This window comes from Rhododendron vialii, chromosome 7a (genome assembly GCF_030253575.1).
Source record: "Rhododendron vialii isolate Sample 1 chromosome 7a, ASM3025357v1".
NCBI lineage: Eukaryota > Viridiplantae > Streptophyta > Magnoliopsida > Ericales > Ericaceae > Rhododendron > Rhododendron vialii.
The window spans coordinates 16,295,958-16,313,768 of record NC_080563.1 but is presented as its reverse complement, the minus strand read 5'-3'; the positions used below and the strand labels follow the sequence as shown (position 1 = coordinate 16,313,768).

Here is a 17,811-nt window from a genome sequence, read left to right as displayed (position 1 = left end):
TGATACTTACACAACATCAAACACAATTTCTAATATACATGTGGGCTCCATACACTATTATGTGTAGGCTCCACATGTATGTTGTAAGTTATTGTGTTTGAATTATTGGGTGAATAGTAGCATTATTGGTAGAATAAAGTGCAAAAAGGCAGAAAGTCTCCTGCGTCAAGCTCTTGTTCTCCCTTTTTAGAGCAAGTTTATCAATTGTTAGGTAAAAATGCTAGTAAACATTGCAATTTTTTCATTTTACCTACTAAGAGCATGTTTAGCAGATGAGCTAAAATGCCTTTTTGAGCTATTATACCGAAGGAAAACCAAAAAACCAAGTAACAGCAGCTAAGGTAAACCCCAAAGGTAAAATGACTTTCATGAAATGGCTAGGTATTAAGATCATGTACACCAATGAAAATGTAAAAATGCTAATTAACAGTGCACTTTTTTCATTTTACCTACTTACATCTTTCTCAACACTACACCAATACTATTTATTTTACCTAACTCCAATTAAAAAATATATTTTTCACTCATTTTTTATTTTCTTTATTGTTTAAAGAGAGGAGAACGAAGGGAAGAGAGAGAGAAAGAAATAATAAAAAAAGAAAAGAGTATGAATAGTGCATAGGTAAAAATATAGAACAACTATTCATAAATGCATTTTAGCTCCTCTTTTAGCTCATTTAGTATAGACTATTTTTTTTTTATTTCTCTTAGGTAAAATAGCAAAAAATGTGTTTAAACTCATCTAGTGTACTTGCTCTAATACATAAGCATTGTTCATCACCTACTCTTTAAACAATTAATTTCTCTCTCCTCTTCTATCACCAAAGCATTGTCCTCTTCTCTCTCACTCCCTCCCTCCCTCTAAAAGTAATACTCCCTCCGTTCCTTTTTAAGTGTTCTGCTTCGTAACTCCAACTTATTAAAAAGACATCATCATTACATATTTCACATCAACTTTTTCCTCCATTTTCCCTACTTACCCATCATCATTACACTTTTACTCACTAACTTTTCAAAATAAAATCTACTTTTAGGGACAAAATAGATAAATACACCAATTTTTACCCCCCCCCCCCCAACTTTATAAAATGAACACTTATTAAGGGACAACCCAAAATGAAATACTGGACACAAAAAAAGGGACGGATGGAGTAATATTTTAATAAAGAATAGGTTAAATAAATAGTGTTTGTGTAGTGTTGAAAGATATGTGAGTAAATAAAATGAAAACTGTGCATTGTTTACGAGTTTTATTAGCTAATACCTAGTGTACATGCTCTCACATATCTCTCTCCTCTTCTCACAATTAATTTCTCTCTCCTCTTCTATCACCAAAGCATTGTCCTCCTCTCTCACTCCCTCCCTCCCTCCCTCTAAAAGCAATACTCCCTCCGTCCCTTTTTAAGTGTTCTGTTTCGTAATTCCAACTTATTAAAAAGACATCATCATTACACCTTCCATATCAACTTTTTCCTCCACTTTCCCTACTTACCTATCATCATTACACTTTTACTCACTAACTTTTCAAAATAAAATCTACTTTTAGGGACAAAATAGACAAATACACCAACTTTTACCCCCCAACTTTATAAAATGAACACTTATTAAGGGACAACCCAAAATAGAATATTGGACACACAAAAAAGGACAGATGGAGTAATATTTTAATAAAGAATAGGTTAAATAGATAGTGTTTGTGTAGTGTTGAAAGATATATGAGTAAATAAAATGAAAACTGTGCATTGTTTACGAGTTTTACTAGCTAATACCTAGTGTACATGCTCTCACATATCTCTTAACACTACACCAAGACTATCTATTTAATCCATTCTCTATTAAAATATTATTACTTTTATTTTCTTTTTCTTTTCTAGGGAGAGAGGGGGGGAGAAAGAGAACAATTAATAAAATAATATACACATAGTGAATAGTGCTTAGGTATATTTACCTAAGCACTGTTCATAGATGAATTTTATCTAAGTATTTACCTAATCTAGTGTAATGCTCATTTGAAGATTTTGCTTACGTAAAATAGTTTTTTTTAGCTATTTTACCTCAACTGATAAAGTTGCTCTTATTTTGCAATTCGTTTACCTTAGGTACAGTACCTCTTTAGAACAAACAAGGCACTATTTATCATACTATATTATTTTACTATTTAATTTGTACCCCACGAATGAGTCTTTTGTTTTCTTTTTAAATCGGATATTTGAGTCAGCTTGTTCGTCTAGACTAATTTCGGGCCTTAAAGGTAACGTTTAGGCATAACCTCAGTGCTATAATTTTCAATCCGTTTTGAACCGGTTCGAAATTTTTTTTTTTATCATTTTATCTTAAAGTGTCATAATTATTTTTTTCCCTATAGGGCTTTCGTAATGAAGTTTCTGCTTTACATGATCCAAAATAAAGAGTAAAAACTTGATCATGAGAGCTCTAAAGAAAAAAATTAATTATTACTCACATTTTAGGATAAAATGATAAAAAAAAAAATCATACCAATTCAACTGAATTAAAAATTAAAGCATTTAATTTTTTTAATAGATCGCTATAGAATATGTATTACGTTTGAGAAAAAATAAAAAAATAACATTTCAATATTATTTTGGAAGAAGAAAGAAATAATATATTAATAGACGAAAAATTAGAATAGTAAGTTTGATGCAGTATGTATTTTAAAAGTAACTAATTAAAGCAATAAAAGTGACATTTTAATATGTAATTTAATATAAAATTTAAAGAGGCTGATGTAAATGCTCTAACAACAAATGATCAATTATTGCTTACTAAAGACACACCTTATAATTTCTGAAATTAATCAAGTTACGCATGAAAAGTACGAAGTATCAACTTTACCAAAGTTTGGAACTTGTGGTTGTGGAAAAAGAAGGAAAGTGTCAGAAAATTAAAGAGAAAAATGTACTCCATTCCTATTCCCTGGAACTCGGTCATTTTCCCTTCTTTTTCCTCTCGAATCAAACAAGCGGGAGGAATATATATTTTTACTTTCCTTTCTTTTCTTTTCTTTTTTTTCATCCCTTATGTTCCAAACAAACACTTATGTTGAACAGTTGGGACTATGGACTTGATTTGCTTTCTTTATGCAATGGATATGTAATGTAATTTGTTATTGTCACATATTTTTAATTGTTCATTATGATTTTGGGTGTATTTTTAAATGCTTATATCTCTCGATATATATTATGTTTTATGTTTTAGAAATCATTGTCTTTTAGAAAAAAATTGAGATCTATCAAATAAGATTCATATTGCATATTTTTAGCAATATATGTCAAAAGATATAAGTCATTGAAAATGTACACAAAACCATAGTAGACAATTAAATAGGGACGGTTGGAGTACTTCTTTTTTTTTGCAAATGTGAGAAGTGTATTTAACTATGAGGTGAAAGCCTATATAACAGAGAGGAACCCCATGAGGACAAATGAGTGTCCACAAACCGGACAAACCATTAGAGAGAGTAATGAGAGCACAATATGTTCAATCCTTTCAAACTCGCCTAGTGAGATCATGTTCACAGAAAATAAAACTAATACTACCAAACACATAACTAACAAACTAAATTTAGATATAAAACCAAACTAAATTTGGACAAAAAAACAAAATAAAGCAAAAAAAAAAACACTCCCCTCCGTCATTGAGCAGTCATTCTCTTGTCTAACCTTCTACGAGCCCTACCAATCAAGCTCTCAAGTCAGCGAGCCATGAAGCCACCGACGACCACGCGGTTCCAAACCAGAAGCAATGCGGCAGCGAAACAGCAAGCGATTTTTGGTGGAGAAGGAAAATGTTTTGTTTGGTTGCCAATTTGAAATTCCAACTCCGAAAATATTTCTTACCCATATTTTCAATTGTTACTTTCATTTCTCTATTCATTCATTACCCTTATTTCTAATAATTCTCTCTCTACTTCTCCCAACTCATTATCTTTATCTTTAATTATTATCCTAATTCCTCGCTTCACTCGTTACCACAAAAACCAAACCCAAAGACCCCGTTCGTTTTGAAATTTTGGATTTGTAGGTAATGAGTGTAGTGATAAATAGAGTAATGATTGAAAATAGAAACAATAATTAGAGAGAAAAAAAAGTAATAATTAAAAAAAAGAGATAATAATTAAAATCTAAAATCTAAAAATATTTTCAACAAAGTCAAAGACTGTGTGTTCAGTTTGTAATTTTGAGATTTATTTTTAAATAAAAAAGTTATATAGGTTTGCGTATTTTTTCGCCTTTAGTAAAAAATTTTAACATTTTAATAAATTTTTTTATTTTTTGAATAGATGTACGCTATATACATCCAAAAAGTATAAAAATAAGTTAAAAGTTTGACAAAAAATCACTAAAGACGAAAAAATACGAACGACGAAACTGTCAAAAGTTTTGGAGAGATTATTTCCGAGAAGAGAACCAAACGAAGTGAATTTTCTTTTGGAGTTGCAACCGCATTGATTAGGCCAACAAAATGGGACCATGCCGAGCGGCACCCCTACCAAGCGGGTGCCAAGCAGCCAATCCGGCCGTTCATCTTGGAATCAACGGTCCGGATCGAAACGTCTTTTTTCTTTTTCTTTTTTTTTTAAATTCGTTCGGTATCTTTACATCTGGGCCGTCCAAAACAATTTTGGACGGCCGAAATGTGCTCGGCACTCCTGCCAAGCACCCCTGTCTCCAGGTCCCAACAAAATAGGCCTTACCTATGTGGGAAAAGGGAGCTGGGGGGTGCTGTCTCTGAATTCGGGGCCCACTCCGGTCTCGCTCTGATGATCGGAAGTGTTCACTTTGTAGAGCTCGTCGAGTACAACAACTGTGCAAAAAATCAACTTAATTGGATATCATTAAGTGCCTGATCGGAACCTTTTTATTTTGAAAAGAATGGATCCGAAACACTGGATCAAATCCATTGTAACCCATGGACCGAGAGTTATATGGGTTTCCGATCAGACACTTAATGATATTCAATTAAGCTGATTTTTTGCATAGTTATTCTACTCGACGAGCTCTACGAAATGAACGCTTTCGATCATCGGAGCGAGACCGGAGTGAACCCATAAATGAGCACAGCAGTATGCTGCTGTCCCCAAGGGGACAGCAGCCCCCCGCGTCCCGTGGGAAAAGAAGTGCAATACTCGTGTACACCACTACCACGATTAACAGGTCAATCAGTACGCATGTTGGACGATTTCCACAAAAAAAGAAGATCAATACGCACGTTGACCCGAGAATAGCCTCGACTCGAGAAACGAACACTATTCCAACAACCCAGCCGAGCCCGACGTCGTGTTCCACCTTCCCCCATAAAAAACGACACCACTTCGTCTATTCCCCTGCTTGCAAATTGCAATCCACCCAATCGCGTCACCCCCTGGATCGGATCTCATCTCATCTCTATCTTTCAAACCAAATAGGTCGCCGACCTCTCCTCCTCTCTCTCTCCTCAATCACCACTTCCGACATCTCAAAAGAAATAATTCTAGCAAATGGACCCTCGCCCGTCGGTCTTCTCCCCCGTCTGACCTCGTCGTTTCACCTAATTTCTGGATCAGCTCCGCACGACGGCTAATCCGACTAATTTCCCTTACCAGTTGGTAAAACCTCATCTCTCTCTCTCTCTCTCTCTCTCTCTCTCTATACATATATATGTATATATATCTACATGTGTGCTGAATTCGATGATTAGCTCAGAATCAGCTCGCGCGTGGAAAAATCTTGATTTTTTTTTCATCTTATCGCGTTGAATTTGGGGATGTTGTTTGGATTTGACAGATCGGGGTTAGTTTTGACTCCCGGAGAATTTCCTAGGCTCGTGTAATCGATTATGTATGTTATGTTTGTTTTAGTGACGACGACTTAGCGACGGCGGCTCGGACTGTGTTTAAGTTGACAATTAGGTTAAGATCGTCTTTTTCTCCATCTTATGCTTCGAAAACGTGTTATTTTATCGGCTTGAATTTGTCAATTTGGGGATTTTGAAGGAATCTTGACAGATCGGGGTTAGTTTGGATTCCTAGCGAATTTTGGAGGCCCTTGTAATTATTTCATGTATGTGTATACAGGTAGGTATTTGTTTCCGTGACGACGACTGGTAGCTCGGACTCTTAATTTTGTTGACGATTAGGTAAAGAATTGTCTTTTCACCTCTTATGCTTTGAAAATTTGTCTTTTCACCTCTTATGCTTTGAAAATTGTATGTCTTTCTTACATTATGTTGGCTTGAATTTCGATATTTTACAGATCGGGCATAGTGTAGATTCCCAGAGCATTCAGAGGCTGTTATTCTTGTTTAAATTATCTTAAATCTTGTATATATGTATGTAGGTATTTGTTTCAGAGACAACGACTTAACGACGGCAACTTGGACTCTAATTTGGCTGACGAATAGGTGAAGATCGTGTTTTCTCCCTATCTTTCTGTGTTTAGAATAGGTCTTTGTACGGTTCAGATCCACTCAAGCTTTTTGCAAAAAGAGATTCACTTTTTCTTCATTTTTATCAAATTGAATGGTTGGGATGTTGTAGGAATTTGATGATCGGGGTTAGTTTCCATTTCTAGTGCATTTTGGAGGCTTTTGTACTCGTTTTGGGTATGTATTATGTGTCTATTCATGGATGAAGTTTTACTTTGGAAATTGGGACTAAGAAGCACGGACGCCTCTCCGGGCCTTTCGTATTCATATCCCAGACGTGTCGCACATGGACGCATTCACATGTGACACGTGAAAGTTTGTGTCCCAATATTTGATTATTTTTTCTAAGTTAGACACGTTTTGGACATGCTCCGACACGTATCAGACATGCACAGGGACACGTTTTGGGTCGTAATGTAAGTTATAAAACTTGGGTAAAAATGTAATATTTGAAGTGTGAACCGAATAAAAGCCTAATATTAAATAACTTAAGGACAGAAAGTGTAATATTCTTTGGTAAAATTAAGAAATGTTCTAGATAAAAATAAGAAATACGAAAGTTATAATCTATATTATGTAAAAATACAATCTGCTATTCTCATTTCTTTCGTTGGATTTTTTCTTTATTGTAGAAAAATTAATGTCTATACATAATATATGCACACATATATAAACATTTATGTATTTAACGTATCCCCCAAGTCCCCAACATGTCCTAGTTTTGAAAATATCACGTGTCCGCGTATCCATGTTGTGTCGTGTCTGTATTGTATCCGTATCCGGTTCCGTACTACTTAGCTTTGGGATAAACCACTTTTTTCTTTTTGATATATGGTTAATATTGGAAGTTGGATTTCTCTAGAAAAAGGGGGAAGAAAGAGTAATGAACTTATTTATACATGTTCAATTTTGTTTTGATGAACATGTTGATTTTTTTGAACTATTAAAAATGGATCGATTGTCCAAATCAATGTGAATAGAGGAACCTTTAGTTATTAGGTTTTTTCACTTTATTATCTGGCCCCTTCTTTTCTCTTTCAGCAGCCTTCCCCTGAAAAATCCAAGATCTAGACAAAGCAGTGTTGCAAACTCTGGTGATTGATTGGTCGTTTTTTATTGGAGTGTTTTTCTTGACTCTTCAGGAAAACTTTGAGATTTATTTTCATGGATTCGTACTCTGTTTCTTGTGGAAAAGTTCTATTCAAATTCTCAGACCGATTTTGGAATCTTATATATGCTTGTAAGTCTTATTTGAAATCCAAGAAAAGATATTTTATTGTGTTGGTATGGATATGTATTTTGTGAAACAAGTTACGGTCAAATAGGTGGTTGGTTAAATTTTGTCAAAATGGAGGGGATCTAATGCAGGGAAAAGTTTGAAAAGGTGGGGGTCAATTGGGTTTGAATCGGAACAGGAAAACTTGTAAAATTGAAATTTTGGATTATGGTTATTTCTGAATCATTTTTCTTTATTTTTCGATTGTACTCTTTTAATGTTTATCGGCACTGACACAAATATTTGCCTTTCAGAGGACTGTAAGTAGTGGAGCAGCTTGGGAGTTTGTACCTGAGAAACTTGTCGACTTTGCGCCAATGGCCGTTAAGCTTGTAAATTGTACAGAGAATATGGTATGTTCCTGCACTCGTGTGATGCGCTAAATGCCGGGTTTTTTTTGGTATGGATGACACTAAAGCCATTCGTGTTCTACTGTGTTATTTTTGTAGTCTCAAGTCTCATTTTCTGGCCATTGTTTTCTACAAGTCTTTGAAAGAGGTCAAAACTTTTAATCTGCTCTATTAGCTCTTGGTTGCCTCGAAAGCATTGTTCCCGTTCATTTTTTTTTTCTTTGGTAACCTGTTTGTGCAATACTTTAAGCAAGACAGTCCGTGGTTATTTTAATGTATACTTATCTGGAATCTTAATAATTTTCTGGGAGTTCTTTCACATTTGGTCGAAGGACTTAATCATGGGAACTACAATATTCAGTATATGCATGACAGGTCTGATATCAAGGATGAACGTACTTTGTTTTACACGTTCATTAGCACAGCCCTTAGATTTTAATTTTTGTTTTGGATAATGAGTTCCTTGTTATCATTGTTTGGTTGAATTTTACTTGGTATACCTTAATATTTGCACATATATGCCCAATGCTTTCTTCAATTTCATGGTTTTCTTGAGGAGAGTTTTCACTTTTGGTTTTTTTTGCTAAGCGAGTTTTCACTTTTGTTACCATTGTGCCTCCTCTTCTATTCTTTTCTTTTCCCTTTCTTGTTGGAATTTCTATTGATCTTTAATATTTTTTGCTACTTTTGCTTCTGCAAGGTCTCCATTATCTTCATCGTAAGGAGTCTTGTATTTATTATTTATTCTATGACAGGTTCCTGCTCTATTACCTGTTCTTGGCACATCTTTTACTTGGGGTAAGTGAGAATGTGAGATGCATTATTATGAAAGAAATGTAGTACAAAATCAAGCATGGCCTACCATGTGGTACATGGAAATCTCAACAACTCTGAGTATGCCTGGTAATTCCCCTAGTTCTGTTATATGCTCTTATCACTGGAAAGGAAATGGACCGGTGTCCATGGTATTGATCATGGATTGGCATTGATGATGCCAGTTTATTCCTATTGATTAGTGGCAAGGTTTTAATTAGTAGTCCTATACTCCTATAGTCCTATTCAGTTAGATGACATTAATGGTCATGTTGCATGGCAACGGGTGTTGTGCTTTGTATTACATCTGCGAGTTCTCTATTGGTGGAATTAGATTGGATGGTGTCCATGACATTGATCAATCCTAATTGGTGGTAATGCTGCCGTTAAATTCATGTTTGGCCAGTCGGAAGTTTTTGAAAACTCTTCTATGGGTGGTCATATTTGATTTAAATTACCACATTCAAATATTCAATAGTAATTGCAATGTTTGATCTCCACTATGTTGACTCCCTTATACCCAAAAGGGCGATATAGCGACAGTGAGACTCCAAACCAAAAATTTTAGTACTATATAATGCTTCGGTGGAAATTTTTTATTAGTTCTAAATTGGCTGGGGTGGAGAATGGTGTTTCCTATGATAGATGACAGTTTGTGACCTCCTTTGGCATTCTTGTATGTTAGATTCTTTCATTACACCATATGAATGTTGACTTTTTCCTTGTATGCATTGTGGACGTTTGAATTATGTGCTAGTATGTTAACTTATTTGATTTTGTTTCAGGGTTTGTTGTTTCTCCTCTATGGCGTTGTTCTTTGGGGAATTTTGGTTGAAGACTCATCGAGTACCATTAACTTTTGGGGTTTTAGTTTGTAAATAGAGGTTTCCCTTGTAGATAAATGGACTCAAAGTGGGTTGAAGTATTGGATAATGGTTGTAGAAGAGTTGGTGACTCCAACAGAAGACGGGCAGCCAAATGTGCCGCCAATATTGCTCGAGCAAGCCACAAGGTGTTCTCACTTTCTCCCAAGCATAATTCATTGCTTAGTAAGCTTGGCAAGCGGAAGAGATTGGGTTCATGCAAAACCAATTGTGGACAATCCCTAGTTCAGAATTATTCTAATTATCTAAGAAGTGGACTGCCACAGCGTTTGCTGTTTTATCAGGATGGTGAATGGAATGATTTTCCTGAGGCGATTGTTGCATTGGTCAGGAAAGATTTCCAAATGAAGAAAGCTGCAATAGAAGTGCAGTTCAATGGATGGCATATAATACTAGATGTCTTGTATATGCTTCAAGTTGATCTTAAGACAGGTTCACAGAAGCCTATAGCGTGGATTGATGAAGCAGGTCAGTGCTTTTTTCCTCAATCATACTCTTCTGGCAGTAGGACATATGAATGCAACCAGTCCGATTTAGATAAAGATGGAAAATTTGTGTATCCGGAGCCAAATGGGACCCGTGAAATCAAGTTGCATCTTCATATTGAATTAAGTGGAGCCAATGGCTCTAATTTGGAGGAATGTGTGGAAGAGTCAAATACTCGTGTTAAGCGGGTTAGAATTAACGAAAAACTTGGTGAAAACCGTGATGAACTGAATGTTAATGATAATTGCAATGGAAAATCTGATGCAAAAATGGAAGAGTCTGTCAAGGAAGTTCAACAGATTGGTGACCATTTCTTCCCCAGGTTTGAAGGTGATTTTGAAGCTGTGAATTCAGATATCGTCAGAAACATGTTAATTAAGGGCATGGACCTGTCCCTACGACCGGAAATACTTGAAATTAACCGATGCAATAGTAATATATTGCAAACTCGGTGGGAAATTTTCCTGAAACAGGCTGAAATTACCTGCAAGTATCGGGGAGATCCAAACATTCAGTATGCCTGGCTTGCTTCTACTAAAGATTCAATTTCTAGCCTCATGATGTTTGGGCTTACAGATTGTGGACCCAAACTGAAGAAGACATTTGGTGTTGGAGTTCACCTCAAACCAGTGAACCGCGCCCTCCCCAGGTATGCTCTACACTTTTTGTTATTGGATTTGTAAAAACAAAGACACATTATGTTTGGCTTGATATTGATGATCCAATGGAGAGTTGTGTAACTTGTGTTCCATTTAAGAAATTTCATTCCCCTGTGCTTTTCTTTCTTTCATTGTTCCATTGCTCTTGATAATTTGATTTTTTGAGAAGGATCCAGCTTTTGTGTTTTTACAGCGCAAGTTATTGTGATGTTGACGAAAATGGAGTACGACACGTGGTGTTGTGCCGTGTCATATTGGGGAAAGTGGAACTTGTTCGTCATGGATCTGAACAATTTCATCCCAGTAGTGAAAACTTTGATAGTGGAGTTGATGATCTGGAAAATCCTAATCATTATATTGTTTGGAACATGAATGTGGGTACGCATATCTATCCAGAATATGTTGTCAGTTTCAAGATATCCCACAGTGCTGAAGGTGCGACTTGATTCCTTAATGCTGCTATTTTGATGGTTAATTGTTCTTTTTCTGATCCGAGGAATTGAAAACTTTTGGTCCACCTGATATTCGGACATGAAACTTCTCTTAGGACCGCCAGTTCTGTTCGCTTGAGCTAGCGCAAGTGGTTTATTTGATAGTTAGTTGGAAGATTCGGTTTTCTCCTCATGGAAAGATCTTCTACATCTTCTTTTGTCCCTATAGTGTTGGCACATTGACAATTAATTCATTTTGATGGATAACTCTAACTTGGCTCTTGCAATTTGTTGTACTGTGTTGACTATTGAGTCAGTGAACACTCATGTAAAGGAGGTGTGTGAAATGTGAATCTAGCATTGTTATTCATGAATCTAGTACGGAGTAATTTTTTTAAGATATCTATAACTATTGGAGAGTATAACTTTCTCAATGTTGTTACAGGTGCTATCATTGGGAAAGAAAGCAGGTTTGATATTCCTGGGGTTACTTCTTGTCAGGAACATCATCACCTTCAACTCCAGTTAGATTCAGCTTCAGTTGTTTCAGTAAGTGTTCCTAAGCTTTAGGAGTCTCATAAATTGTCTTTCTTTCCTAATTTTATCTGCTGGGCAGCCAGGTTTCTGTGGGACAGCAACAAATCTGAGTCTTTTCTCCTTAGTATGTTAATTTTAGGAGCAACTGGATGTGCTTTGTGTTGGAACAAGGTGATAACACAAAGGCAATCTGGGTTTTCTTTATGACTGAAGTTCTTCTGGAGCTGAGCTAAAGCTTGAGATTTTAGTTGTTACAGAACCGGGCCTGACCCGCTAAAGAGGTTTGGCTGGCTTTACTGGAGACTAGATTCTGGCTAACTGATATCATGTCCTCTTCTGTGATAGAGTTGCATCTACTTGCGAAAAGGTTGCATAATAATGACAAGCACTTTGTGGATATATAGGACCTTGAACTTAGTTGTTCACTTGTCGATCCATTATAAATTTCTGCTTTTACAAGAGCCGTGGGCGTAAATTTCACTTATTAGAATATGTGATACATTTTTATTTAGTACTCCTATAATCAGGTCACTGAGATAACTTTTAAGGGCTTTTATGTTGCACCGTCCTGAAAATAGCTGATGCATACGTAAGAAATGTTATTGTAAGTTGTTTTTATTACTCTTTGTACATTCTGAGGAACAAGTATTCAAGCAATGGTGAGGAAGAGACCAATTGCCATTTCTACTTCCTAATTTGATATTGCTGGCGGATGACACTTCAACAATTTCCGGTCTCTTCACTTTTTTGTTTTTTGAGATTCTCCTGTCTCTTCACTTTGATTTGGGAGTTTTGTTTGTAACATTAATACATGTCAATGTGCTAAATTGTTGCTAATCTTCGTTTTGAGTTTTTGGTTTTTTTTTGTCACTGTTATATATGTGGCGGTGTTTCTAGTATTTCATTGTTACCATTTCGAATTTTGCAGGAGAGCCATCCATGTCAAGCTCCATGTCAAGATTTTGTGAACAATTTTGAGGGAAAGGCCCCAAGTGTTGGTTCAACCACCTCCAAAACTCCTAAATCCCCTTGGATGCCTTTGGTTATGTTGTTTGGTGCCATCTCAAGTAAAATAGATCCTAAAGATATGAAAATGGTGTATGATCATTATGACTCATTCAGGGTATGCTTTGCTATCTCTTTTTCTTGCGTTTTCATGTGACTCGATATTCTTCTAATTTTTTTTTCTTTTCCCTTCTTCGTCTTGTTGAAAATATTGTCAGAGCAAGAAAATTAGCCGCGATGAATTTATTAAAAAGTTGAGATTGATTGTTGGGGATCAGTTGTTGAGGTCTACGTTAACCAGTCTCCAGTGTAAGGTATGATTCAATCCTTTATAATTCTAGTGTGACTGTTAGTGCTTAGTTAACCATTTAGCATCTCATTGCGGCAGGCTTAATTACTGTTGCTTGCTGTTTAAATAAAGAGTCGCTGTTGCCAGCTGAATATTGCGTGCAAATTTGAGACTTCATCTGTTTGTCATCCATGGAATGCTATTGCCTAGTACATGTATGCATGCTGGCTAGCATGGTAGATGTATGTTTGTTTAGAGGGGGTTCCATTTCAGGGATCAAGATTTGCTTCTGTTTAATGCTTCCATCTATAACTTTATTAACCAGTAGTTCCTCTGTTGTGGATGTACTTTAATCTTTTGAAGCATAACAGTTTCGCCATCCCAAATAGGAGGATGCATGTGCAGACCTGCTTTTGCTTCTAATGGAATTTTCTGAATGTCATTCTCATGCACCAAATATCAGCTGTTTTGGCATTCAGATCTCTCAGCCAGGCAGTTTTTTTCCTAGTGTGTAAAATGATACGTCATCTCGTATACAGCTCGTTAGCAGGGATGGACGTCACAGACCCAATAATTTAACCTAGGAGTGAAATCTGTTACACGTTGCTTTAGTCTGACTTTGTATTTGAGCAAACGTGCTGTGATGCCGGAGAATTTTTATAGCTTGTAATAACATTAACCTTCAAGTTAAGTGATCTAAAAGTTGTTAACAATAAAAGTTATGTTCTTTGAAAGGAGGACTTAAGATTTTATTCTGGTACCCTTTTAAATTAAAAGAATTGTAATTGACTTTTGTTCACTCAAGAGACCATTTTAGAATGCTTGCTTCATATCTTGGGATTCCATAATATTGAAGTGGTATTAGATTTCTTTTGTAAAAACCTAGAAGGAGCTGTCTTTATAGTTTGACGATGAATAGAAGTAACAATAGTAGAGTAAGGAAGTTTTTTTAAGTCGTAGATGGTGGTTGAATTGGGCGTGCATTTTAGTAGTGGACCATCCACTGCTATATAGTTGATTATTTGTGAGGTTCGTTGGGAAGTTCACGCGTTAAAAAAGGGCTAGGTGTCTAGAGTTTTTTTCTTCTTCTTCTGTCAAACCACATTTCTGGATAATTTGATTTTTAATGTCATTGTGGTTCCAGCTACCTTCCAATTTGGTCAGCCAACCGAAAGTACCCAAGGAGGAGCAAGAAGGTTGAGGCGGACCAAGTTCTCATCCAGTGTATAATCCTCCAGTTTTGGACTGTTGTAGGCTCATCTTGAGTCCAAAACAATGATTAATCCTCCAGTGTGTCCAGTTTTGGACTGTTGTAGGCTCATCTTGAGTCCAAAACGATGTTCAGAACCGTTCCTATTTTACGTATTGCGAAGAAGCATGTCCGTGTGAACAATTAGCTTGATTAGACACCGATAGCTGTGTTAACTTTTACGTTTGTTGGAGACAAAATGAACCCTCCAAACTTTTACTTTTACGGTTCATTCTGGCTCCCATAAATGACTTGTTAACACAGCTATCAGTATCCGATCAAGCTAATTTTTTTGCACGGACGTATTTCTTTGCGATATCTAAAATCTGAACGGTCCGATCATTTATTATAACTCGGGATGGGCCCAAAATTGGTCCGAAACTGGACCACTCTGGAGTATTATACACCGGATGAGAACTTGGTCCGAGGCGGACGCTGGTACTGGTTTACTTCCGTCTTCTCATGGTCCGATGTATCCAGAAGGAATTTGTTACTGCTTTGCGTGAGATTGTATTGACATGAAGTTGTGTACAAAAGGTATTCGATATTTCTTCTATGCCGTTTCTTTCTGTTGGTTTAGGTTGCAATGACAGCATGCTGTTCAATAACTTCCGTTTTCATTTGTCAATGATTTCGTGAATTGAACCAGGCTTTTGTAAAGAAGCGTGTCATTTGAATGGGTTGAAATTTCCAGTTTTAAGAATGATGGAGACACACGGTTGTGCACCTTCATGGATTAAAATCATCACATCTCTCTCTCTCTCTCTCTCTCTCTCTCTCTCTCTCTCTCTCTCTCCCCTTTAGTATTAAGTTTGTAGGTTTGTAGGTTTTGCGACAGCGAAATGGTAAATGATTTTCATTTGGACATCTCTAAACGGCAGAAAGTAGAGTTCCATGAGCTTATGATGTTTGGAAATGGTTTATGTCTATTTTTCATGCAAGTGTTCGTTCTATAATTGGGAAAGCTATTTTTTCTCTTCAATCTCGGAATCTAACGATGTTCATTTTTGCCAGAGAGAGAGAGAGAGAGGGGCTGGGGTTGTCAGTGTGATCAACTTTGTGTTAAAGAATTATTTGAAAAGTCGATTTTTCAAGGTAGTGGTGGTTATTATTGTTCTTTAAATTTATTGGAAATAAAATAGTATTGTCATCTGAGTCAATGAGCCTATCCGAAAAATTATTATACTCATTTTCGCGGTATATATCGGGTTTTTTTTGTGGTATATATCAGGTTTTTTTGGCAGTATATCGGGTTGACCTTGTACACGCTTCTTGGTTTGCGACGATCATCTTTTTTTTTTTTTGAGGTTAGGACAGCCGTCTACGTTACTGGTTTTTCTTAGTAGAGGAAAATTCCTTGGGAAAAAAGGCCACCTCATAGAACTTCTTAGGAAAAAGATGTATTGCTGTGGTTATTTAGGCAAAATTTTCGGTGTTTTAATTTATTTAATCAATCGTAGTTAAAAGTTATTGAATTTAACACAATCAAGTTTATCTAATGCCAAATTCTTTTGGAAAACAAGACTCTTTGTAGACGCAACAATCAAAGATAATTTGCTCACACCAAGGATGATTTTGTAAAGGGAAAATGACGGGTAATAACGTGTTTTGATAATTAATATCCGTTAAAGATATTTTCAGCCTTAATAAATGTTCTTAGCATGTTTTTGGTGGGTATTAATTGTCAAAACACGTCTTGAGCCGTCATTTTCCCTTTTGTAAAATCCTATCAAAAAAAAAGAAAGAAGAAGATGATTTTGTAAAAGGAAATTTCTCAAGCGTGAACACAGAAACGCTGAAATTGTAAGGACAACATTTTTCGAATATTTTTTTCTAACATAATCGAAGACCGAATCTTTCTCGCATTCTACCACTGACCCTATACATCAAACTATATTACGAGTATTTTATTTCAGACTTCCTATTAACACTCAGTCGTATATTATGAACACTCATTAATCCATAATTGAACACCTAATAAATTAGCTCAAAACAAGGTACACACTCCCTTCTAACAACAAAAGCTTTAAAGATGACAGAAAATAAAGGATCTATTGGTCTTGGTTTCAATATCTTGTTTTGGCTTCTCTTTGAACGATAGTCGACTCTATATTTCCAAAGCAAGACGTATGTCCAAAAAGATCGAGCCAACCTCTTCACCATAATTTTCTCCAAAAGATTATTAGTGAATTTATGCGCTAGTTTAATCTTGCTTGGCTCCAAAATATAAAAATTCATCGAGAACAATCGTGAAATCTTTATGCGTTTCTATATTTTTTGATAGCACTATTCACATTAAAATCTTAGATTTCGTGTAAATATTACAGGTTAATAGAACTAGTCGAGTTAAGGTAACTCTGATTAATGGCCCTAAAACACAATGACTGAGGTATTGGGTACCACCATGTGCAGGAAATATCAAACTAAACACAGATTGCAGTTGGTATGAAGCAGACAGAAAGGCAGGTTTTGGTGGCATATTCTGAAATGGAGTAACAAGGGAGAATGGCTTCTGGCTCATGGGAAGATGGAGGCAGATTCAAGCTTGGCAACAGAGACATGGGCTATCTACAGGGGATTGACCATCATACTATTGAAGAAAGGCATGACTAATGTGAAATTGGAGACGGATGCTCTAGCGGTTGTCCTGTCAAGATGATATCAGAGGATAACAACGAGAATCACCCCCAAATTAAGCAACATCATCAACGATGCAAGAATTCTCATTAACCGCACGGGCACAAATCTAACCCACATATTCCGGGAAGCCAGCATCATCTACTCTAACCGGCCCACATATTACAAAATAACAATCTCGTTGTCTCTATTGACCCTTCCCAATTTCCATTAGGGAATTCATGATACGGGACAGTCTTAATGTTAGGCAAATTCTTGACTGAGGGTTATGCTCCCTAGTCTGGTTATGTATTTGAACTATTTGCACTTCTGGACCCTCGTTTGGTTCTAGATTTATGAAATTCCGACGTACCAAAAGAAAAAAAAACTTGAGCTTGAGCTTGAGGCGCCATTGCTTAAAATGTCTAAAATGATATGAGTGTTGTATTTTTACGTATATTTATACTTAGTTTAATTCCAAGAAGAATCTAATACACAATCTTCTCAGTATACACTATGCAATAGAGTACATTTTATAGAAGGAGCTTTTAGAAGTTGCATTGCTAATCACGGGGGCGTGGGGGAGGTTGTGGTGAGTTTTCGCACTCATCTAGTAAATAATTTGCACGCCCCTCCTTATCCCAGAGGGCCTTTTCTTGATCATGTTCCCGCACAAATCAAACGAATAATTAGTGTGGTGCTTTGAATCACTCAAGAACCACATATTTATATCATTATATAGAGTATATACACTTAATCGTACGTAGATCCTACAATAATGTGGTGTTCGAGT

At 36.1% G+C, this 17,811-nt stretch overlaps 1 protein-coding gene across 20 annotated transcripts; it reads left to right on the top strand.

Moving 5' to 3' along the window:
• The first annotated feature begins 5,202 nt into the window (after positions 1–5,202).
• Positions 5,203–17,417, top strand: LOC131333780 (inactive poly [ADP-ribose] polymerase RCD1-like). Of its 20 annotated transcripts, XR_009201910.1 has the most exons (14): positions 5,294–5,605; positions 5,858–5,908; positions 6,074–6,135; positions 6,336–6,399; positions 7,954–8,052; positions 8,805–8,847; positions 9,648–10,881; positions 11,085–11,326; positions 11,768–11,871; positions 12,788–12,982; positions 13,083–13,178; positions 14,298–14,939; positions 15,417–15,497; positions 16,815–17,417. XR_009201910.1 is itself a non-coding variant. In XM_058368523.1 (13 exons), the coding sequence occupies exons 7-12, from the start codon at positions 9,764–9,766 to the stop codon at positions 14,352–14,354; spliced, it is 1,812 nt and encodes a 603-aa protein (XP_058224506.1). In that variant the 5' UTR covers positions 5,291–5,605; positions 5,858–5,908; positions 6,074–6,135; positions 6,336–6,399; positions 7,954–8,052; positions 8,805–8,847; positions 9,648–9,763; the 3' UTR covers positions 14,355–14,392; positions 14,446–15,147. The 20 variants fall into 20 exon arrangements, 18 of the variants coding, with proteins under 18 accessions (XP_058224502.1, XP_058224491.1, XP_058224503.1 ...); XM_058368523.1 differs by lacking the exons at positions 15,417–15,497; positions 16,815–17,417 and having other exon boundaries at positions 5,291–5,605; positions 14,298–14,392; positions 14,446–15,147; XM_058368522.1 differs by lacking the exons at positions 15,417–15,497; positions 16,815–17,417 and having other exon boundaries at positions 5,291–5,605; positions 14,298–14,400; positions 14,454–15,147.
• Positions 17,418–17,811: the final 394 nt, after the last annotated feature.